Below are 26,872 nucleotides of genomic sequence, written 5' to 3'. Positions count from 1 at the left end.
ACTAGATTCTGAGATGATACTCTTCGGCATGGTTCTATGTTGAAAAGTCATGATGAGAGGATGTTTAGGATGAGTCATACTTAAACATGTTATTATATGTTACATTGAACTCTTCATAACGTTGAATGGTGCTGGACGCTAATTAAAGGCTTTGACGTGTTTTATGGCCTTTGAGCTCTACAAAATGTGTATATGTCTAACGCACAGGTCGTTCATGCAGTTGTCACTGATGAGTGCATTGCTAACCTCTGATCGTCGTTTCCCCATGTCTTTGTTACCTCCTCTTCGATTGATGAGTTTAGAATTTCCCATTGGTGTCTTCCGCCTTTTTTTTTACGTTTTGGTTGATTTTGATCTATCCTCAGACCCGTTGGTGTCAGCTTTTTCTAGTAATCTTTTGTTTGTTTTAGTTATTGCATCCACATTTGATAAATATTTTAAACATATAACTTTTCAGACAACACCTATGTCCTTCTCGTATGTGTTTGGGTGCAGTGTATTTCTTGTTTGCATCAATAATACAAACAATATAGGATTTAAAAGCAGAGGTAACATGGTAGGTCTACTGCGGCTCAGTATTTTCTTGTTATATGATCTTGATCACTGTCCGGCAGATGAGTCAACAAACACTCAACTCAAAATGATTCGTGTCCTCGTCCATCATGGTTATCTGTCCGTTGAATTTGAAAATTTCGCATTTGTTTAACCTCAAGTTTAAGGTATTTTGCATTTCAATCTTTCCTGGTGCGCATAGTGATACTACTGTATGTGCTTTTTTACATTTACTACCAGTAACGATAACCCTTCCGTCACACATACTTTCTTGCATCATAGTAAGCATGTACAGTTTTGAGAAACACAAGTTTTAAAATGTTATTATATTTGTTACGTTGAATTCCCCATAACGTTGAATGGTGTTAGATGCAAATTATAGGTTTTGAAGTGTTTAATGGCATTTGAGCTCTATAAAATGTGAAGATGTCTAAAAAACAGGTCGTCCATGCAGTTGACACTGTAGGGTGCATTGCTATCCTCTGATCGTCGTTTCCCCATGTCGTTGTTACTTCCTCTTCGATCGATGAATTTTCCATTGGTGTCTTCCGCCTCTTTTTTTTTTATTACATTTTGATTGATTTTGTTGTCTCCTTGATTTCAGCTTTTTCCAGTAATCTGGTGCTTGGTTTAAATATTGCATCGACATTTAATGTATGTTTTCAAATATTAAATAACCCTGTCATTGTATCTGATATTAGATAATCCTTTAAATATTGTTTGCTACATCTGAGTCATTGATGTTTCTCTTTATACATCATTCATAAACCTTCATCATCATGATCTATAAGCTATGAGATCAGTCTTTCATTTTGTAGTGTACGCGTCCCTAAGTGGTAATTTTATCTTAAAGATTATATCTCTTAGTACTGTCATCAGACAATGAAAAAGTGTTAATTTCTTTCGTGTACAATATCTAACGTCTACTTCGGATGATGTTCACCAGTTTGTATAATAGTCCCGGCGTCTACAAATATGTGTTTTAGTTAGTGAAGTTGATGTTTCTCTGAAAGCTGTTCTTCGTAGTCCGTTTTTTTTACTTGTGTTCGTCGTCTATTATTTTGAACGACGATATAGATACACGCAGTGAAATGAACTCTCCCATGTACATTGAACAACTTTCATATTTGAACATGTCTACGATATTGTTTTATTCATCAAGATGACATGCCAGACGTGTCATTGGTGAGGAATTTGGCGTGTTAAGTTTACTCTTTGCATTATTCAATTTACTTTTTGAATAGTGGATCACAGCATTTTAAATGTTTTCTTTGTCGATTTCGTATGATCGACTGGTTGTACCTTTCGTTCATACAACTTTAGTACAAAGGTGTTTACAAAAATCCTACATAATATCGTAAAGAGGTCAATGGTGCCACATCCTCAAAAAATCAATTGTTATCGGTCATGATCTTGATTTTCAAAATTAAGTTTGGCTATAAACTGTTAGGTTTGTTTCGCAGTGTTCACCATCTTGACATCGACAAGTTTCCTAATTTTCTCCATCGTCTTACCAAAATCAAAGTATTTTATGAACTTAAAAGTCATTTTCTGACTCGCTGGTGCTCTTTGATCTGACAACCAGTATGCATGTCAATACATTCCTTCAAACTTGCCCGTGTCAGAATCGGCTGACACTGTGTAGATCGTTTGGAACTATTTTCCCCTTTTTTATGTTTATTGTTATCATGTTTTGTCATCGTACGACTCCCTATGATAGTCGAACTCGAGCTGTTCGGTACCATTCTTGTACGTTGTGTACTGGTAGGGACAATATCATTTTGATGAGTCATGTCACACTGTCACAAAAGCGTGGTGTAATGAACCTGATCTAATCTAATTTCCCTAAAGAGTATGATAAAACCTATAATAATCCTAGTCGTCTAATTGTTTAGAGAACCTTATGTCCTTCTCGTAGGTGTTTTCGTGCAGTGTATTTCATCTGTGCTTACCCAATGATCTCTCACATAAGAGCCGGAGTAAAATGAATTGTGAAAACACTAGAAACAATATAGGAATTTAAAAACAGAGGTAAGATAGCAGGTCTACTGTGGCTCAATATTATTCCCAGATAAGTTAACAAACACTCAACTCAAAATGATTCGCGTCCTCGTCCATCATGGTTATCTGTCTGTTGATTTTGTAAATTTCGCATTTGTTAAACCTTAAGTTTTAGGTATTTTGCATTTCAATCTTTGCTGGTTCGCAAAGTGACAATACTGTATGTGCTTTTTTGCATATACTATCAATAACGATAACCATTTTGTCACCAATACTTTCTTGCATCATTGAAGGTATGTACAGTTTGAGAAACAAAAGTTTATAAAACATTTCCAAGCACGGTTTATCACATGTAACTATGGTTTACCGATTTTTAATCCCATAAGTATATTCAACAGATACAAATCAATGTAAAAACAAAAACTGAGAGTATCGCACGATATTCAAAATTGGTGTCGACAGGCTAAGCGTTTTCTACTATTTGTTACTTTGATTTTTATCTTTTGACCGAATTTTATTTTACGAATTGAAGATGGGTAAACTTGTTTCTGTACTGTTGTCTTTATTTCATAATGACAAATATATTGCTACGTAAGCTACACTGGTAAGGCTACAGGGCAAATGTGTAAATGATTAGTTTTTCTGAATATTGAATATCTCATATATATTGCAAACCCAATAGAAACGATATTATATTACTACTGTGAATTCATTTATGTTCGTGGGTACCAACTTTCGTGGATTAAGGAAAACTTGCATGTTCGTGGATATTTGATTTTGTGTTTTTTTTTTTTAATTTGTATTCCACGAATAAAAATGAAGCCAGAGAAACTAACATTTTTAAATGTTATAATTTGTGTCAATTTACTTAAACAAATATTACAAGTACAATACTTTAAATCATATTGCCGATAATACAGACATTGTTGATTTCTTATCACAGGTATTCATGACTACTTTAGCGGACGAGTCTTGTACGCTCTGTGAACAGCTCCATATAACAAAAACAGCTGAGATATGGTGTTATGAATGTCAAGACTATCTGTGTTCTGATTGTCGCAGACCTCATAGTGTTTCAAGATTGTCTAAACGACATACTTCAGTTTCCATTGACGAATACAGGAAAATTCCATCCTATATACGATCAATAAAACACGTCTGTATTGAACATGACGAGCAGTTTTATTCTTTCTGTCCAACACACAACGTAACTTGCTGTAGAAAGTGTATCTTTTTAGAGCACAAAACCTGCCCAGACATATCACTCATTGAAGAAACACTAAACACCGTACATGAAACAAAATTATCGAGCACAGAGCAGGGCGTTCGTGATGTTATAGAATATATACAAAAAGTAAAGAACGGGAGGGTTAATAACAAGCGAAAACTTTCAAAACAAGAACAAGCAGTAAAAGAAGATATAAGTAAAGTTCGTAGAATAATTAATGACCGCCTTGATAATATTGAAAAAGCGACTTTGAGCGAACTTTCCAAAGTGGTGCATACTGAAATTAGAAACAATGATCAATCCATCAATACATTGGTTGGGATCGAAACTGATGTTACAATTTTATCACAAAACATACAACTAATTAAAGAAAATGCAACGAATATGCAAATTCTTGTAGGCGTTTAGGCAATAGAAACGTCATTAGTAACTGCTAAACGAACTCTCGAGACTTTCCGAAAAGAAGGAAATACAGACAGTAAATCAATCGTGTTTGAGGGGAAAAAAATCGAAACCATTCTTAGAGATGTAAATTCGCTTGGTACTTTAGCAATTTCAAAAACACCAAGTGGTATAGATATAATTGAGAGCGAGTCAACACAAGCGCAGATATTTGCAATACCTTCAAATACGTATGATACAGTTTCTCTTAAATTAAATAGAACTATTGAAATCCAACAAAGGACTCATTACAATTTTATATGCGGTTGTACATTCTTGCCCGATAATAAGGTTTTAATAGGTGAATTTAACACTGGTCGCTACTTTGATCGAATAATTTTGGTTAATGAACACGGGTCAAACAAGAGAGTAAATATAATTGAGAAAGAGATTCCTATATTTGACATAGAAAAAGTTTCAAAAGACGGAAATACAATCGCAGTCTCTACCCGAAGTAATAAAGTTTTTCTGTTAAATTTGACAAATTCGAAAATGAGAGAAATACCAGTTAACGGCCAAACAAATGGCATTTCATATCACAATGGTACACTTTACTGTTGTTCATTCTCAAAAGGAATCATAAGCCTGAACATTGAGGATGAATCAAATAATGCTTTTGATCTTCTTTCGTTTCATTGCGGATCATATTCGTACATAACGATTTATAATGACCATCTTTACTATACGAAAACCGAGACAAGCATTGAGTGTTGTGATATTAAAGGAAACGTGTTATGGTCATTCGAAGACACACACATTTTAAAGCAACCCCGTGGTATAGTCGTTGACAAAAAGGAAAATGTCTTTGTAGTCGGTGGGCTTTCTGAAAATATTGTAGTTATATCAGCTGATGGTAAAAAATGCCGAGAAGTTCTAACTACGGATTCTGGACTTAATAACCCTAGAGCTATAGCATACGACAGGGAATACAATAGATTGCTCGTTTGCAACAATAAAGAAAAAGCTTTCATATATGATATTGTGTGAATAAAATGACCTGCAATAGGAAATAGAAAGAAAAGTGTTATGGATCTTTGAAATACAGCATGACAAACAAGACACGTAAAGAAAAGCAACATAACTTATAATTTACTGAATTAACTGACCTTTCTCGCATACATTTAATGTATAATCGATTTCTAATGCTCTATTCATATAGGTTATTTCTGTATCTAAATGTTTCTATGCGAAAGGAGATAACCAAATTCAAACTTTGCTCCATCGTTCTGCAGAGAACAAAACTCACGTAAGTTTACTTAAACATAAGGTAAATGTTTCGGACCATTTGGTTACTTAGCCTATACCCGTATAGTCTGACCATACGCGTATGAGCGACCATATGAGTATATACTCGTTTACTTCTAAATGGGGCGGACCATATGAGTATTAAAACCTTATAGACAGTTTTCGTTCGCAGCAACCTACAGCATGCTCTGCGAACCACAATCGGCAAAAGTTACTAGCTTTAATCCTCTATCTATCGTATGTTTTCTGAAAATTGTTGTCTTTGTTATCTAGCATTCTCTAGAGTCATTTTCAAGTGCATTTTTCGTCCATAAGTGAAACAGTTAGGTAAAGATTTTTTCCCGTTTTTCTTCGGTGTTAAATTGGTTTATCTTTTAGTTCTTCTAATTTAAACACCATAATACATTTTTAAAAAAATAAAAAAAAGTTCCAATGCTCCAAGTGCATGTGGGTAAAACGATTCACCTCTTTTTAACAGTTCATTTAGATATAACTTATTAGTTATTTTCCGAAGTCCACATGTTGTGTTTCGTAAAGAAACATCGAAAAAGGACATTTGCAAAATGTTGTTACTATAATCCTAACATCTATACTATTAAATGAGAAGACCTCATTTTGTGAGTCGCTTCTCTTCCTTTCACATTAAATCAATCATCATGCTTTTATATTTTATAGGTACCATGCATAGTCGCATTTGTCATCCTCGCTTATAAATATTTCGTTTGGGTTTTTTGGGTGAAAAACAAAAATAAAGACGTTCGGATATTGTTTCCGTCCTCGAACTGACTATTAAGTCATAGATAAGACTTCCGTTTAGGACTTAAACTTACACATTATTTTCATAGGTACAAGGGGACAGGACAATTATTTTCGCGTTTTTCTGTATACTATGAACAAACATACATGTATACTATATAAATACAGTGTATTTGCTATTTGCTTTCAATTCCAAGTTTATTTCAATGGATTGATAATAAATACCTAATAAACTGTATTTATATATTATATGTTATTGTGTATGTTCATAGTGTACAGAAAAAAACGCTAATGTAATTGAAATTAACAGAAAACAACAAAAAAATAACGGACTTTGGAAAAAAGGGGAGGGCTAAACAAATTGTACTGTCCCCAAGTACCTTTGACTTTTGATAACTTTCCTGAAATACTCCAGTCATAAAATCTTTTACAAAAATTCATCCCACAACAGTTTACATACCATCAACAACGCTCTAAATGCCCGCGATTTATCGGGTGTGTTCTAGTGTAAATAAAATGGAACAATGATTGCCACATGAATAAATAGGTCAAAATTAAATGTCTAGAAACTTTTAAATTATTATACCTTGAAGGGGCATCATACCTCATGCATTAATGGTTAATTTTTCAACAGTCATCCAATATGCGTATGGTCCGGAACACATACTTAACTCAGACGCTTAATGCCTTTATAAAGGTCGATAAAAGCATTGTTCAAATTTGATTATATCCTATATAGAATTATATGTCTCAATACAAAATTAACTGTGCATGACAATGCGTTGTATGTAACGAGATACGGCAAACACTTAAGTTTGGGAGATTTCTATGTTATACTAATATTAAATTCATCCACATTCGATAAATTCATTGCTTAAGAAATAAGTCATGGCAGCCGTTGATTTGTTTTCATTTAACCATGGGTTTGGGGTTGATATTCGATCATTTTATCAAATAATAAATAAAAACAAACTCAGTTTTTATGGAGTTTAACTACTTTCTGAGGAGTACAAGAAGGCTGAAAACGACCGGTTTTTTATATTTAGCGTCGTAGGCATATACATTCGGATTGATCCTTTCGCGATTTTTGGTTTTATGAAATTTTACTCCGAATAAGACTGAAATGGACTGATTTGTTTATTTAGTATTAGAATAGAGATAACCGTATTGTATTTGAAGTTCGGCCTACTTTAGATTTTGACTAGATACATTGAGTTATTTTTTAATATTATGTCTTTTATCTCTGGTAAACATGAGATAAACCAATGTGAACCATTTACCATGGTGCATGTACATGACAAATTCATTATACATCCGATATTAAGGTTACGAATACAAACAAGTAAAATAACAAAACTACGGAAAACGAAGGACAATTCAAATCGGAAAGACCCTTACCAAATGACAAAATCAAAAACTCAAACACGTCGAAAGAATGGAAAACAACTGTCATATACTTGACTTGGTACAGGCATTTTCTTATGTAGAAAATGGTGGTTTAAACCTGGTTTTATAGCTAGTTAACCCTCTCAATTGAATGACAGTCGCTTTCTATGGAGTTTCATTCTGGAAAGTAGATGTTGTAAATCAATGCTCTGTTGTTATATTTTATTTAGCGCGAAAAATTTCAAAATAGGTGTTGAAAGGTTTCTAGAAAACAATAAGTCGCATTTTGAAATCGTTTTAACTAATCCCGAATGCTCGGCCATTGTTCAAAATCTTAATTAAAGATACAATATTAAATGTTGAATTTGCAGTATGCGTTTTTGTGCAGGTATATTGACATTTTACGAACGTTAAGTTAAATAAATGACAACTAATCATTTCCATAAATATAATGTATAATATATTTACTAATTTCTTACCTTTACAAGGATCTGTAAACCTTATCATTCTTGTCATTGACACAGTGACAATCAATGTGTTGATACTGTATTTCTGCTGTATTATACTTTTTGCATTTTTTGTTTTATATCTATCAATATCATAGTAAAAATGTATAACAAAAATTTCAAATAAAAGGCAAATTAGACAAATTAAAAAAAAAAATCAAAACAAAAATCAAATGCGAGACTTTATCAACAAACAGAATGAATGGAAAACAACCGTCTCATAACTGGGTACAGACATTTTTCGAAAAAAAGATGGTGGATTAAACCTGACTTTACAGCTATCTAAACCTAGGTTTTATATGCCAAACGTGTTTAGGTCCATGTTATTGACAAAATTGGATGAGCAACCCAAACAGATATATTATGTTACTATGACAATAGTTCCAGAACAGCAAACACAACTGTATAAACATACATTACATTACTGTATCATCTGATTTTCATATCAGACGGAGTTCCTGCAGACACTTGTCAAAAACAAGAAGACCAAAGAAGCCAGATCATTTAATTTCACATTCAGATATATTGATGATGTTCTTTCCATTAACAATCCAAACTTTTCTGATTGGGTTCTATTAATATATCCTCCAGAACTGGAAATTAAAAAAACAACAGACACGACTTCCTCTGCATCATTTTAAGACTTATATATAGATATAAGAAGACGTGGTATGAGTGCCAATGAGTCAACTCTCCATCCAAGTCACAATTTGTAAAAGTTAACCATTACAGGTCAAAGTACGGCCTTCAACACGGATCCTTAGCTCACACCGAACAGCAAGCTATAAAGGGCCCCAAAAATGACTAGTGTATAACCATTCAACCAGGTAAACGAACGGTCTAATCTATATAACAAACGAACAAATTAGAAACACTTATGAGCCACATCAACAAACAACAACCACTGAACATCAGGTTCCTGACTTATGACAGGTGCAAACAAATGCAGCGAATTTGACATCAGCTGTCATCTCAGTACCAGAATCTATGACAAACGAGACGATTTTAATTTTGAAATTATCAATTTCACCCACCTTAGTAGAAATATCCCAAATTCACCTGCATATGGGGTATACATTTCCCAACTCATTCGGTATTCAAGAGCTTGCAGCTGCAACTCAGACTTTTTAAAAAAGAAAGTTGATGCACCAGGGTTATATCAAAGAACGTCTCATCCTTTTTCTAAAAAAGTTCATCGGAAGATACCAAGACCTTGTTAATAAATATTCCGTATCAACTTCACTTATAATACACGATGGTCTTGAAGTATAGATTCTTGGCACTGACGTTGTTTATCATGTTGATTACGTGTTATAGTGTTCTTTCATATGTCTGTGTAAATTATTACTTTTACTGTTTAGTCTATTTTAGGTGATGTCCATTATGATACTTATACATCCCGTCATTGTATTATTGTGCTATGGTAAATTTTAGTGTTCTAGTCTTTTGTTTTGTTTTTACTTATTATGTCTGTTTGGTTTGTTCACACATTGTTGTCAATATAATCGAACTTTAAATGATTGTCATACAAGTGAGATGTTTAGCTAGCTATAAAATCAGGTTTAATTCACAATGTTCTACATAAGAAAATGTCTGTACCAAGTCAGGAATAAGACAGTAGTTATCCTATCGTTTGATGTATTTGAGCTTTTGATTTTGCCATTTGACTATGGACTTCCCGTTTTGAATTTTTCCTCGAAGTTCGGTATTTCTGTTTATTTTACTTTTTACAGACAAACAACACAACTGACTAAAAGAATCAGACAAACTTGCAAATAAATCTAACAAATACACAAATAAAATGTTTTTGAAGTTGATAGTATTTGACAAAGACAACCTTGTATATGAATTGTTCGAACTCGATATGTGTACATTCTTTGGGAGAGTGCTTCACATTTTTGATGAGTTCCATAGTGTAACACAATACAAGTCATGGTACAAACTTTTAACATCAAATATAAGAATGACGGTTGCAGATAATTTAATTGTTTGGACATTCCGACAAAACCGTGCAATCAAGTCTATGATATTAAATCAGACAGTATATGTTCAAGAAGGCCAGCATGGTATACATCTTCCGCATCTGCAATGCATGTTTATACAGACTGTCAAAATGTTTTTTTTTCGTGTATAACAAATTTGTAGATGCCCTGATTATGCCAATGAATACAATAGGTTGGTCCGGTAATAATTGCCCTCGCGGATTGGAGAAACTTGGACTGCCTTTTGAAAAGAGGGTATCATCATTTCTATGTTGCAATTAATGTCTTTGGTGTGGTCATAATTATCAATTAACTAACTGCAGAACTTTGAACCTTTGTAAATTTATTTTGATCATTGTCATTTTATTTATTGAAGTTAATTTCTTCTGTTAAAGAGAGGCTAGGGATAGCAAAGGGACATTGAAACTCATTAGTCGAACTATTAACTATTCTAGCATCGGACTCGAACTTCTTTTGAACTGAGTTTTACTGTGCGTATTGCTCTGTGTTTGTTAGTTACACATATGCTAGAGGTATAGGAAGGGTGGATTTCTGGACAATGGAAGTGAAATTTAGTTAAACTTGATATACAACCAAAACGAGAAATTGTCGTTGCAATAAGTATAACAGATATACGGGCAAACAGTCAGTATACAGATACGATAATTCCTGTTTTTTGAAACGACCTCTTTCATTTTTCACTCCTTTAACTGTCGTGCTTTGACTTTAGACTTTCTACATGCCATTTTGTTTTTCTTTGTTGACTTAGTTGTTTGTTTTTATAGTGATTAAGATTATAACACAATGATGACTGCTGTTCCTACTTTTTTGACATTTTTAACTATCATGTATATATATCTCTCCACAAGAGACCAAAATGACACAGAAATTACCAACTATAGGTCACTGTACGGTCTTCAAAAATGAGCAAAGTCCATACCGCATAGTCAGGTATAAAAGACCCCGAAATGACAAATGTAAAACAATTCAAACGAGAAAACTAATGGTCTAATTTATGTACAAAATAATGAACGAAAAACAAATACGTTATACAGCAACAAACGACAACAACTGAATTACATGCTCGTGACTAGGGATAGGCACCCATACTGAATGTGGAGGGGGCAAACTCGTTTAAAGGGCGCCAACCCTCCCCTGAACCTGTGACAGTGGTGTATCAGTACAACATAAGAAGAAACTATAAAAATCAGTTAAAAAAGGCTTTACTCTTTAGATGGATACAAATAAAATACATCTTACAAAAACATAGAGAGGACGTGGACGGGTACTTATACATCCCCACAAAAAAAAAAGACACTGAATACAAATCTGAGAGTACTCGCAGTTACTGACAGCTAGTTCAAAGCCAATAACACCTAATAAAAAAAATCCCGCATCTGTTTGTTTTGCTCACATATTGTTGTCAATATAATGGAATTAAATAAGACTGTCATACAATTGAGTAGATTAGCTAGTAATAAAAACAGGTTTAATCCACCATTTTCTACATAAGAAAATGCCTGCAACAAGTCAGGAATATGACAGTTGTTTTCAAGTCGTTAGATGTGTATGAGCTTTTGATTGTGCATTTGATAAAGGATTTTCCATTTTGAATTTTCCTTGGAGTTCAGTATATTTGTTACTTTATTTCCTCGAAGAAGCACGTTGTCTAAAAAAATGAAATAAAATAATTATGACCCTTCGAACTTTTTGTAATACTCAGTTAAACAATACAACGGAGTTTTAGTTAAAATTCATATACAACTAAAACAAGAAAATATCATTGTAATAAGTATTACAGACATACGGACGAACCTTTTTTCAAGCCGATATTCATACACGATAATTACTATTTTTGAGACGACCTCTTACATTTTACGATCTTTGACCTGTCGGTGTCGTTGTAAACTGTACATGTAGGTGTGGACAGTTGTTGAAAAGGTATAATACAGACTATAAGAACATGTAAATTGAGACGGTGATTGTTAACTGATAGTTAATACTAGCATAAGTAAGCTGATTGATAAGTTATTAAACAATAATTTGTAAATAAGAACAAAATGCAAAAAAATTACCCGAGATTACCTAATGTCATCATGTCTGTTTAGTTGAATTGATTCTTAAACAATAATTAAATGTGTTTTGTATGAAAACATTTAATGATATTTTAATCGATGATAAACTGCAGAAAAGTATTGAACTGATATGTTAACACAAAGCAGGAAATAGTTTTATCTCAACAGATATGATTTTATAGTCCATATAATGGAGGACAGCGAACTTGAGGTATTGTCTATTTGTATATGTAGTAAACGTTTCGTTCATGGTGTTTATAAGTATTTATAAATATTTTTTTAGCCTCGAATCGGAGAGTAGATAAAATATATATTTGAATATCACGTGTTTATGCATTCTAAATAAAAAAAAAAGATAAATATTAGTCTACAGTGCTACTAATACAGACTACCTTTCTTTCACAGGTAACACCTGTCTCATATTACATGTACATGTATGTTACTGTAAGAAAGATCAATGTGCTATCGGATTGTACATAAAGTGCATAGATATTATATGATTCGCACGTCAGGTGATGTACGGATAGCAGAAGACTCTTACCCTGTCGACACACATGTACAAGTCTTGATCCGCCTTTTCAGTTCATTCGATCCCCCAGTATTTTTTGTTACCTATATTTGTATCTTTTTAATCGATTTATAAGATCTGAACACCGATCAACTACTGACGAATAAATTTACAGATATTTGATAAAATGTTTCAACATAAAAGACAAGTAACTATAATTTTAGGCGTTGAATACTTTCACTGACCATTGAGTATTTTATTTGTATTCAACGTAGGGTTCGTTTGATCATAGTTCTTCATTGGTCAAAATTAAATTATGACTTTATTATTGCCGTCATATTGCAAAATACACATTTTTCCAGATGATTGAGAGAGGAAGAAAACTTATGCCTACGTATCGTCTGAAAAACTTTACGGAAACAGATTCCGCTACCGAATCTCGTACAAAGCCATATTTCTCCGCTTTCGACCCTTCAAATTTAAATATTAAAACAATCGTCAAGCCTCACGATTAAGGTTAACGAATTAAATGTCTCGAGTAGAGAAATATCGTATCACTTTCGATGCAATGGCAGTATATATATTTTATCCGTCCAAGCAAAATGTTTTAGAAGATATGTGATCCCTTTTGTATTTAAAGTGTTCTATTAATTAATATTTGTGCATTTTGTAAACAATCTAATTGTTTTGAATAGAAATGTGATCTATTTTGTGCCCTTACATTTTAGTAATTCTATTTTGATAGAAAAAAAATTTTTCTGGTGAGACATAGGCAACATGTGCTGGCAACAACTTTAGGCAGTACATGTTATCAATCTTTAACACTGGCAAATGTTAGTGAATACTTAATACTTGTCATTTGTCCCGTACCCAAGAAGCCGGTGCGTTGATACTAATATGATTTAAATATTTTTGTTCGTAAGTTTTACAAAACAATGCAATACATTTTATTATATTTGACTAAAGGTAACGTTTCATGTACGTCTACCTCTTGCAAAACTGGCATTGGATGGTTTCTGCCTTAATAATTTTTCCATCGCAAATACAATATAGAAACCCACATAAATTGTACACACCTTTTGTAGTATGTACAAAATATGTCCCTGTAAGAAGAAGCATACGTTTCTTTGGAAACTTCTTTAAACCCTTGAACACATTATCATTTTATTGACTCTCAATAAAATCTACTTCATTTAGTTACGTATGCTACCTCATAACTTTAATATTAATGATTACACCTCGTATTGACAGATAAAGGAACGCGGGTTGTTGATTTCTGTCCATAAATCATCTGAGTGTTATATAGTTAAATGACAACACAGTCCGGATTTAAATGATCATATGAGTGTTTTATAGGGAAGCGAAACGAATCAATTCTACGACTAACGGTAATAAAACTTTCGAGTACGATTATCGCACTCTAACTTAAACATGTTAAAGTCAACTTACCAAAATATAAAATTTTGGGTTTTTGACACAAATTTGCACTCCGACTATTGAGTAAAGTTTTATGACCGAAAGACCAGGTTATGATGATCATTCACCACACTTGAGTCTTCAAACTAAAAACCGGTTATCGTGCAAACACATTTTGATGGAAATTTAAGAGTTTTGATTTTGAACCCTATACTCATCGCAATAATTTGAACTGAAAATTCGATGCGAGACCTATAGCCAAATGTCTGAGAGATATGAACTTAAAAGCATTTTTGTATTTTACTTGAAAAAAAAATTAACAAAGGGCCGAGGTTTTGAATACGATATAGCACGTTTCTATTGACACTAGAAAGTTTTACGTACAACCAGATATTCTATAAAGTAAAGTTCGCGGCTAATATATTGCATATCAACCCAATATGCAACTAAAGAGGGACCATTGACGTTTAAATCTTTTGGATTTCTAAATGTTATACAGTTGACATTCGCGTATATCTGTGGATATACGTAATTTTGATAACCATGGGAGAATTTCCCCTCATAATATTTTACTTTAATAGTTTAAGTTTATCCACTTTCTAGATTATCGGTTGACATATTGTTTAGACACTCATCATTTGTTAAGGAGCGTATATTTAATATAGGTTCGTTAAATGGCTTGCGTCGTTCGGCTATCTTGCATAAATGTATTCATGTATTCTTTTCGTCGACTCTATTTATCTTTTTTTTATAATATCGATGATTTTACCAATTGTGCGACCTTCAAATATTTGAAAGTTAACATTTTCGAGTACTCTTCTGTACCGCAAAATTGAGCATTGTGTTTGAGAATTCAGCAAAATACTAACAGTTCACGTAATCATGTTTATATAGATAAAAAGGTTGCAGGAGCTGTTCAGAGGACGATTTACGTTTGAAGAAGCACATTCACTAATTAATCATCACCATGGAGACTGCCAGGCAGCTGCTAATTTTGTTTTTGATGGTAAATACTAATCTGTCAGTCTTTTTATATTACAATTAATATCTAAGACTTACATGAGTTTTTTTTAATAATTTCATTGGTTTTAAACCGTTGAACGAATTACGTATGGAGCGCTTCCACTTATAATATGCACACGATCACCGTTTTTCCAACACTAATCGAGAAACATTGAATTCATATAAAAATATTTTTATTTTCTGCTATAACCGTGAGATTATAATTCCAAATAAAACCATTCGTTTATTTTCCAATGCATTGTTGTAAGTTTGTCATGTGGAGCACGCGCGTGCAGTCATGAATGTTAAATTTCATTGAGAAATAGACTTTAAACTCTTGAATGCCTTACACATGTTACAGTTGTTGTCTGTTAATCAAAATTACTAATTCATGTAAAGTAATATTGTATTGCATTAGACATGTTTAATCATAAAATAGTACAGAATCAGCAATCTACTGTTACTTGAAATATAAATTCGTCTTTTTTTTTAACTGTCAATTTTACAACATACAAAGGAAAACGCACACATGAGTGAGAGAGGTGATTCGGAGATGTTGGTGAACGCTCACAAATATGTTTGACCGCACAACATGCTTTTTGTACCTTCGAAAGACAGGAACTGGTACATGTTACTAAGTGTGTTTCGTTGGTTGCTGTATGCTATTTTATTTTTATCGTTTATTCTTTAAGCAGAAATCAGGCCGTTGGTTTCTCGTTTGTGTTGCTTCAAATTTCGTCATGCCGGGGCCTTTTATACATAACTGACTATACGGTATGGGTCTAGCTCGTCGTTGAATTTTGGACAGTGAACGATAATTGAAAACATCCACGTTATTTGGTAACTGATGAGTAGTTGTCTAAATGGCAATCTTGTCACATCTCCTGACATTTCTCATTTATTGCTAGCTATATATCATTGAACAAGTATTGCATGGTTATTCAAGTCAACAAGTCAGTAACATAAGCTGATGAGGTAAAGCTCTAAAAGGTGATGATAGTCGATACATTATTATTTTTTCCTAACACATGATGCCATGTTTGGTAGTGCTAACGTAATGAGAGCTTAGCACCTGATCGAAAGAGGAAATCGTGTTTAACTACCCTATATCTACTGCCCAATCGAATCATCAAACAATTTTATGAACAAAATGTTTGTTTAAAAAACAATTTCATTATTACATTTTTATTTCTTGTTGCAGTAACGTTTTTCTTATGCGTAATGTTTTGAATATTCTCCTGTCATAAGACTTGTATTTCAGAGGAGCCTGAGACAGTCAGAGATGTTATTGGGACAGAAAACCAAACGGTACGTTTAGCTGAATATATATTTGAAAGTATTTAATTATATGTGTTAATGGAAAGTGTTATGATAATTCTTTTTTGAATTTCAATTAATGAGAACAAAAATTATATTTTAGAAAGTTTTATATTATTATATAAAGTGACATTTCGATTAAAAATATGGTGAATGATATATGAACTAAGGCTATTTTCTCTTTTTTGACAGATTTTGACTCATATCTAAAAAATTATGCTAATCTGTCATAAATCAAAAAGGACTAGTTTTGGCATTTTTTGGAGATTGCACGAAATTGACAAAGTTTGAAGCCATACAGTAAACATGTAAGACACAATTTTAAAAAACATCATATATACTAATAAATGACAGTCTAATAACGGAAAAAGTTTCTTATAGTTTTTTAAACAAGCTTTATGTTATTGAAATACAACAGTTTTTCTTAAATATATTAATATTTTATTGCAGTGGCAAGTTATAAAAAATAATCAAATATGGAAAGACTTAATACGACAAGGAACTATTCCAAAACAAGAGAGACAGTTTGCATGCATTACGTGTGACAATGTCTGGTGGAGAAAAGTTCCTAACCGCAAGCTGGTAAAGTTTTATTTCATTCGAGGTTTTAGAAAAATAAAGGACGTTACTTAATATGCTCTGAGAGTATATTGTCATTATTTAACGGCCGTGTTATGTTTGACTTCAAGTAGTGACAAATATTGAACAATCTCGTTTGACTTCTGAAAGAAACAGAACATCGTATTTTATTGTTGTTTGCGTTTAGAGTGGTATTCTGTGAACAGGCAAGTGTTAGCTGATTCCCCTTCTATTTGTTCGAGCTTCTCCAGTTTTACTAGTTTAATCGTTTAATAGGGGTGACCTGTATATCAGGTTTAACTTATATAACACATACAAAAATTAAAACAAACAAAATAACAAACAACTCTTGTTATGAACAAAACATGTTATACTAGACTACAAAATAAACAAATAATGCAGGTATCAATACTTAAACAGGTATCGAGGTGTGTGCGATGTTACATACGATACGAAGCAGTACCGACAGAATACGAATGGGGAAGAGCGGAATTTCATTGTCAACTTTGTGGAAATGTCTTCAGGTATGTATAGTATTCAACAAGACGAATAACAAAGTGTTAATAAATTTCAGATATATACAACATGTAGAAGTATATTGTATATCAACTAAGCATAATTCAAAAAGCAAAGCAGATATATTTCACAGTCAAATGTAACAGCCTATTTATTCACCTTTCGTAGAGTTGCTTTTCTTACTTTATCAAAATCAAACGGTTTACTCAAAAACGGAAATATTGAAAAGAACTGCACATATGCTTGCTTTTTTCAACGCATTTGATTATAGTTTGGAATTCGTTACCTTTGACCCTATCGATGCTAATCTATTATAACAGTTTTGGTGTTATAGCTGATCTGTTCTCTGATAGGAAGAAAATGTCATTGTCAATATTCGAGAATACGTTTGTTAATATTTTGTCATGTACAGCAAGTGATAGTGTTTAATATATATATATTATCTTTGATTAATACTATTTTATAACAATTGTACAATTAAATGTATTCTTCATACTTCATTACTACAATAGAAAATATTTACTAGTAGAACAGTACGAATTTCAAAAGAAATTAGTCTAGAACTCATCAATCCATGATGTTTTACACTAGTAATTTTTGGGGCCATTTATAGCTTGCTGTTCGGTGTGAGCCAATGCTCCGTGTTGAAGGCCGTACTGTGACCTATAATGGTTTACTTTTATAAATTGTGACTTGGATGGAGAGTTGTCTCATTGGCACTCATACCACATCTTCTTATATCTATGTATTTTTTTTTTGAGTTTGAGAGAACCTAAACAAATCAAACCACGCATACAAAATATACACACGGTACATAAAGTAGATTTACGGATAGAAAATCTTACATTTAAAGATTAAACATAATGAAGGTATTGAACAAAAGTAAAATAACTAAAATACCGAACTCCAAGGAAAATTCAAGTCGGAAAGTACCTTATCAAATGGCAAAATCAAAAGCTCAAACACATCAAACGAATGGAAACCAACTGTCAATATCCTGACTTGGTACAGGCATTTCCTTATGTAGAAAATGGTGGATTAACCCCGGTTGTATAGCTAGCTAAACCTCTCACTTGTATGACAGTCGCATATAATTCCATTATATTGACAATACTGTCTAACAAAACAAACAGACATACTAGGGAAAATGTCAAACATTGGGGGGTACAGCAGTCAATATTGTCTTATGATCTTAATCACCATAAAAACACACAAATATGTCGACAAAGAAAAAGAAAATGGCACATAGACACTCTATAGGAAAAGACAAAGCACATACTAAAAAATGAAAGACAAGAATACAAAAAATAAATGACCAAAAAATGTTCATTATACCCAATACGAAATTAATTGCAGGTTTTAAGTTAGTCGTTCATCAATCATTTATCCTTATTAATACTTACACATGTTAATCTTGGTGGTATACCTTGTTTATAAATCTGCAATTGAAGCATAGCATGCTTATGATTTTGTTATAAAGATTTATCCATCATTTCAAATAAAAATCGATATATTTATATTTATGGGTACAAAATGTTATACTTTCAATAAAGAGTGTGAAATATATGTTTATATTCTTTCGTCCAAAGGTAATACAGCTTATAGGTATCAAGTGCAATGAATATTATATTAAATATAGTAAGCATCACATAGTACAATATAGTTATTCATGTTTACAATTGAAAACCAATCTGGGAGCAAGGTATTAGATAATACAATTTAATACAATCTGGGATTATATAGCCTTTTATAGCCGACTATACGGTATGGGTTTTTCGCATTGTTGAAGGCCGTACGGTTGCCTATAATTGCTTATATCCACTATATTTGAAGTTTGATGGAAAGTTGTTTAATTGGCAATCATACCTTATCTCCTTATTTTTAAAGAGGAGCATGATATACACATTCAACAATTTTTGTCGGCATACATACACATTTCCAATATTAATAAGTTTTTTTTTATATATAACGAACCGATAAAAATTTCATAAGTTTAAATCCCGACGGATTTCTCCAGTTATATAGTTCCATAAAATTCATTCGAATATCTTTATGTATAATGCTTTCGACAATGAAATGATGTTCATCTTCAATAGAATATTACATATTTTAGCGTTTCCGTAGATATTTAAAAACCAGTTTCAATATATAGATTATTTTCTCGCTGAGTTGAAGACCCATTGGTGGCCTGTTTTATGATCTTTGGTCGGATTGTTTTCTCTTTGAATCATTCACCATTTCCATTCTCAATTTTATTTGCATGTAAAGGATCCTTTCCTAAAAATGGTTCATATCTAAAATTAACAGGTATACTTAGATAAAACGGTAAACCATGACTGTCATACAATTATATTTTTGTAAAACTGACCTTAAAAGAAACCCCTAGAAATGACATTGTATTGGTTATAAATCTATCAGTTACACGCTGTTTGAATCCAGCTATAAGCCATTTTCATTTAAAAAAAATGTTTGTCAACCATACATTACTTAAGCCATAATAACATAATAAATCTCTTGTTTTACACGACCAAATCAATTTATTTTTACTTTTAACATATCTAGCCGCCAGCACTTTCTTGAATATAATTGTTATTTGTTAACAATTTACACCAACTTCATCAATTTACAATACACCCATACATGCAATGGAGCTCTACATATTTCAAAATACATCATGTAATCTGTAGTACTATTTTCATTTTGAAAATTCACTTTAAAAATAAAAATGAAGAGTCTAAATGTAACAATCTCAGAAAAATTTCCTTCATTTTTAACACGTGATTTAAAGTTTGAATGCATTGATATTATTAGATTAAAGGGGCACTAGCTGTCAAATCCATGTTCACCGATTTTGCTCAAATTCTCATATTTGATTTATAACATACTAAAACGTATATCCAAATTACAATAAGTCTGAAATAAGCAGTTAACAATGCATGTACACGATAATATATATTAGAATTTCGTGTGTATTTTGGTTTAGACGCCATCTAATTAACTATCAAGATGACCTCCGAATACTGCCGATGGTCACATAACACGATATAAACATAAACATAAATATAAATAGCCTACCGACCTCTTGCATTTGGATTTTTATAGGTCTGTTTGATTTCATTTTATAGGTAAAAAAATAAGTTGATTAACGTTTTTACCTGTATCAGAATGATTTTTTTGTCAGTCGAATCAATCAACGAAATGATTCACCTTTGTTTCACTTTCAATGTTGACATTCTTTTCCTTCTAATGGCTGAACACGACTTATGCATGCGTAAACAATCTCTATCTAATGGGTTAAATTGAAGGTCACATGAATACGGATATAATTGGGTCGCATTATTCACTTGCAAGTTAATAATTCATCACCAATATTTCTTTGCTAATTTTGACAAAATTGAACCAAATTGTCTGCTAAAAACGAATTATTATTTCATTATATTTCACTTTTATTAATGATTGATCCAAACGAAATCATATTCTAATTTTTTCATATTTCGTAGCTAGTGCCCCTTTAAACAGTTTTCAGTTATATAAAAATAAGAAGATGTGGTAAGATTGCCAATGAGACAACTCTCCACCAGAGACCAAATGACATAGAAGCTAATAACTATAAGTCACCGTACGGTCTTCAACAATGAACAAAACCCATACCCCATAGTCAGCTATAAAAGGCCCTGAAAAAACAAATGTAAAATAATTCAAAAGAGAATACTAACTGCCTGAATTATGTACAAAACAATGAATGAACACAAATATGATATATAGCAACAATCGACAACATTGAATTACTGGTTCATGCATACCACATTTAACTAATTTGATCCATAACTTAGCATGCATAACATTTTAAAACGCAATTTTTATAATCAATTAACCCACAATTTAAAATATAAAAGGTAGTCATACTGGCATGCTTTCAATACTATGTTTGTTAACTATTTAGTCCATTCCTATTCTATTTTATCTAAGTTCAGTTTCAGTCTATTCTCCTCGGAGTGATTACTGTTAAACTTCATTAAGGCATGCTAGTAGTTCTTATACAGTATCTTACAATTGATCGTTATCCATAGTTTGTCTTTTTTAAAGTTCTGATTTTTTCCGTGTAATTATCACAAAGTATCGTTTGTTCTACTTCTTTGTGTGTATTGTTTTTGAAAAATATCAGTCAAAATACATTTATTTTATTCACAGTGTTATTAATAGAATTGTCATTTTCTGTAATACTTTGGTATAGTTCTTCCAACTTATGTTCTTAATATATTAAATCTTCAGTCACTTTATCCCTGAACTCTTCGTTCCATTGTAACGTATCATACTTTAATAGGGAGTCTCGAAATATATATAGCTAATTTCATTACCTGTCAAAAGGTGTGATATAGATTATATCCCTTCGGCGTCCGTCTGTTTCATGCACCGAAAGGATTTGCGTCTCCAATTGTAAAATTATGCTTGTATAGTTATCATTGACATTTCTTCCCTGTTTTATATCCGTTTCTGTGCCATTGTTATGTTTTACATTGCATATATTTTATGTTATCTTAATTTCACAGGCACTATGGTGTCTGAGAAAAAATACTCCACATACCTTTTCAGGTTAATGGTTTAGTTTGTTTTTGTTGCAGTTCAGTGTTTCTGTTGTTCCGTTGTTTTTCTCTTATAGCTGATGTGTTTTCCTCGATTTTAGTTTGTTTTTGCTTAATCAATTTGTGACTATTTAACAGCGGCATACTACTGTTGCCTTTATTTCTATGTATATGTATAAGAGACAAGTGTGTGTGCTCAGTTTTTAGAATTGTCAGACTTTTGACGTGAAATTTAGTGCATTAAGATATGACCAACAACATTTTGCTGCAGTCTTAATGCGTCGAATATCTTTTTTGAATAAAGTATAGCTTCGAATATCTTATCTAAATATACAACTTGCTTCGAATATGTATTTTCCTGTGTATTTATGATTTATTCTTTTGAATGATATTGTAAAATATAAATTCCGAGCTTAATAGAACAGACAGGGGAAAAGTTGTTATGAATGTATGTAACGAACAATACTTTAGAGCATAGGAGAAACTTATAAATATATTCAGTTATAAACTATTACAGAGGATTTGGACAAATGGGAGTCGCTTCCAGTCCTTGTTACAGATGTAGCACGGTATGTTCGCCGAACTCAATTCTGCCAAGACGGAGGTTAGAAGGAAGAAGATCCAGAAATGTGCATTCATGTCTCTGTCGGAACTGCTTCAATCGTGCAGGTTTGTTGATTGCCAACAATATCATTACAGCGGCCCAAATGAAGTGCATTGACGTCATAAGTTACTTAAGAAACCCTTTTTAGTTGCTACGATTGATATCTTCACTAGATATTATAGACTTAACTTTTAATACATTGTGACATGGATGGAGAGTTGTCTCATGGCACTCATACCACATCTTCTTATTTATCATGATATTCATTTCAGTGCGCATGACACTAGTTGTAACGATTGATATCTGCCGCATGTAATAGAGACGTATGATTATTATTTCAGTGCGCATGACACTAGTTGGTTGATTGAATAACCTTTATGAGGTATTATCAGACAGACATTCTGGAAATTTGAATACGTTAAAAAAATCAAATGTTCTGATAGAAATATCTAATATTTACTGTGTTTTAGCGTTCTCAAAGCCTGATTAAAGGGATTAAAGGCCTGATTAACAACTTGTGTGACAAAACTAAATGTAAATATCAGTGTCAACTGTTTCCGGAGATGCATTCTGTAATTAATAAACTAATTTCCATCAATAAACAATTGTTTACATTACTCTTTAAATACAGCACTACCATGTTTTTAACAAAGTAATCAATAGGTGAAGGTATAACATTTTTGTCGTCGTTACATGTCCTGTGATTAGTAAAACAACTGATTGATTGTTCTTTGCTTAACGTAACTATTCATGCATAACCATTTAACCATTCGGTAGGCAGTCTCTGCGGTATGGATTGACATATAATTAAGAGAGTGCAATCTAGAAATAAAGTATTTTAGATACGATGATTAATGTTTGTCTTGTACTTGATAATAGCGAGGCGAAATTTATCAAAGAGACATTCAAACTCATAAGTAACCTATTAATCAATAAAAGAGTTGTTGCAAGATATTATTAAAATGAACGAGAAAGAAAGAGAGAGAATAGTTCGTTTTCCCTTAACACGAGGCTACAGATTTAACATCCCCATTCTAACCGGACATGGCCATGATTACCACACCCCGCATACCCAAACGAATACGTTCTTTAACCCTAAATTAACATATAGATTGGAGAAGTCCAGGTGACAAGAATTCTATATCCCGATCAACCCTTTTATTAAAAATGATTAATAACCGATAACGCAAATATGTATTATAGCAATGTCCGTTTTCTTAATAAGATTCATGTTCGATGAAAGAAATAGTAAATTGTCAGTTGAAATGAATTCAGAGCGAAACTAGTTCAACCACTTATACATCCATATCAAGTCGTTCGTTTACTGTTATAAACTAAATAATGACCCACCGATACACCACTTGATACGCATTTTTAATAATGTAAATATGACTACTTTAATGTTGTTTTAGTTTAACAAATTTGTTTTATGAATCAAGTCTGATTTCAAAGCTGTTTATTCTCAGTTTGGTCTCTACTTCATTTTCAATTGATACGTATTTTAATTCCTAATTTTAGATGGACCTATTGTTGAAGAAACCTGCGTCCATCCACGTTCATTACACCGGCGTGTAGTTTATGCTAGCCAACAACACCTTAGCACCGGTTCTACAGTTGATACTTTCTTAACACAAAATGACTTAGCGTCCCAGGTATCCGATTTCGAACCAACATTATCAGATATTGACGAATAATGCGAAATGGAAAAATGATGTCTACCCAAAGCCAATAAATTTACATCTCGTTATGTTCCTACAGTTAATTTTTTATACCTTAAAACAGAAAAAAATATTACTTAAACATTAGATGAATCTTATACCAATTGACGTGTTTTTGGTTATAATATACTCTGAATAGGGACTAAAGTATTGCTATCTCCAAACAAGACCCCGGCCCTGAAAAAAAAATGAAATAAAATAAAACTAAACAGAAACAACAATACACACAACTTATGGTCCTATATGTACATCTTCTCGATACGTATAGTTTGGCATTGCGCAAAGTCATGTTTGAAGCATACTGTTTACGACGTTTTAAAATTAAATATATATTAGATAAACAGTAAAATAACAAAAATACCGAACTCCAATGGATATTTAAAACGGAAAGTCCTTTATAAAATGGCAAAATCAAAAGCACAAACACATCAAACACATGGAAAACAGCTGCCATATTCCTGACTTGGTACAGGGATTTCCTTATGTAGAAAAAAGTAGATTAAACCTGGTTGTATATATATCTAGCTTAACCTCCCACTTGTATGACTGTTTCATAGAATTCCATTAGATTAACAAAAATGTGTGTTGGATATGTACTGATTTGATGCCTTCTTATTTTAGTCAAGGAATATATAGTTTATCTGTTATTTGAAATAGATTTTGAACTAGCTTTCAGTTACTGCGAATACTCATAAATCAGTACTTTGTGTAAATTTTGGTTTTCTTTGTGCTTTGTGCTAGTTCGATGAGTCAAACATTTTCCACTTTCTTTTACGCTTTGTTTTTATGGTTTGCTGTTTTATTTATTTTTTCACGGTAAGAGGAGGGTTGTGCGCTTACAAGTAGGTTTTACATATTCTATTGTGCCTGTCCCAATTCTCGAACCTGTAATTCAGTGATTGTCGTTCATTGTTGTCTGTAATATTTGTTTTTGTTTATTGTTTTGTTATAAATCAGGCTATTTGATTTATTTTGCTTTGATTGTTTCACATTTTTGCCGTACGCACTAACCCAGCACATATGTTTCAGGAACTCCATTCGATAATGTTAATGGTAAAATAATGAAGCCACTATGAGCTTTCCTGTAAGAAATGTTGACAAAATTACTATGCGCATGAACGATTTTTGAAAAAGGCATTTTCATTGATGAATCACAAATTGAATCTAGTAAAATCGAAAAAGGAGAATTAACAACATCAGTTTTAGGGCTAAGGACACAGCATGATGAAGTGACCAAAGATGTTGGTCAGCTGCAGAGGGACCTATTGAGCTTCATTTAAACTTACAAACAAGAATGAGAAAATGTGTGATGTTTACATCAATTCGTTCTTAATCAAGAATCTAAAGACACGGAGGCCTCAACTTTAAGAATTGTTGCAATGGAGATGAGGTGGACCCCCAATAGAGTTTTGTAGTGTACATAGTTTTGGAACAGATTCGGTTGTTAAGAACGGAGTGGTATAACTCATTTTAAAGCAATGCTAATTGTTAGTCGCTTTAAAACGTCATGAACAAGGAAGCTGTGTGTTCTGTTTTGGTGTCAAGATACAATACCCCCCAAAAAAGGCGAACCCCGCCAATCATTATGACCATTCTTGAATACCGCAAAGTAAAAAAAAGCGTAAAAGCAATTTCAAAAACACAAACTGTTAATAGATGGTACCGAATGCATTTGGCCGATGGAGAGATGAATAGAAAACTTGAAGACGGCTGTATTTGCTAAGGAGTGCGCCCAAGAAAAAACATTGAACATGCGACTCGAGCTCAAAAATAGCCACACATCAGTGTATCGGTAAGGATCACATGACTTTTTTTTTATCAAATCTACGGGAATAGACTTTTATTATTTAAAGTAACAGCAGCAGTAAAAAAATCATCATATATACCAGCATTCAAATTTGTAGGCCAGACGCGTTTTTCGTCTATGAAAGACACACTAGTGACGCTCTAATAAAAAAATTAAAAAGGCAAAACAAATGATGAAGTTGAAGACCATTGCGGACCCGACATTATAAACGATCTTGCATAATACAGCTTATGTAATCAATGTTTAACGTTATTTACAATTTGAAGTTATGTTTTGAATTATGTGGTCTGAAGACTAGGAATGTGTTTACCGAGTTTAAAAACATCTACAAAACCATAGCATGTTTACTAAAATAAAATAAGACGATCAAGATGACGTTAGTAATCAGGTGGGATTGCATTTGGCCTAACTGAATCACTTTTAAAAATGTTGCATCCATTAAATACGGACTGATTATCTGTACACTGTTTCAAAATTAACGGGAACACTTCTATTTTAGCATAAAAAGCTTTATTTTGAATTAATTAAATACCAACCAATAACATAGTTTATATTGTAATTGATGCTATTTTAGAAAAGAGTATCACAGTGTTGTTAAAGATACATCGTATGTTATTTTATTTAACGATTTTTATAGTCGCACTGGGAAT

General features: G+C 32.5%; 1 protein-coding gene across 1 annotated transcript; it reads left to right on the top strand.

Moving 5' to 3' along the window:
• Positions 1-12,290: 12,290 nt before the first annotated feature.
• On the top strand, positions 12,291-24,432 carry LOC127699828 (shiftless antiviral inhibitor of ribosomal frameshifting protein homolog). The gene is made up of 7 exons (XM_052203201.1): positions 12,291-12,383; positions 14,991-15,102; positions 16,360-16,406; positions 16,866-16,997; positions 17,415-17,518; positions 22,611-22,762; positions 24,216-24,432. Exons 1-7 carry the CDS (start codon positions 12,363-12,365, stop codon positions 24,389-24,391), a joined length of 744 nt encoding a protein of 247 aa, XP_052059161.1. The 5' UTR covers positions 12,291-12,362; the 3' UTR covers positions 24,392-24,432.
• The last annotated feature ends 2,440 nt before the right edge of the window (positions 24,433-26,872 follow it).

This window comes from Mytilus californianus, unplaced genomic scaffold (genome assembly GCF_021869535.1).
Source record: "Mytilus californianus isolate M0D057914Y unplaced genomic scaffold, xbMytCali1.0.p SCAF_41, whole genome shotgun sequence".
In the NCBI taxonomy this organism is placed as follows: domain Eukaryota; kingdom Metazoa; phylum Mollusca; class Bivalvia; order Mytilida; family Mytilidae; genus Mytilus; species Mytilus californianus.
This window is presented reverse-complemented; position numbering and strand designations above follow the sequence as displayed.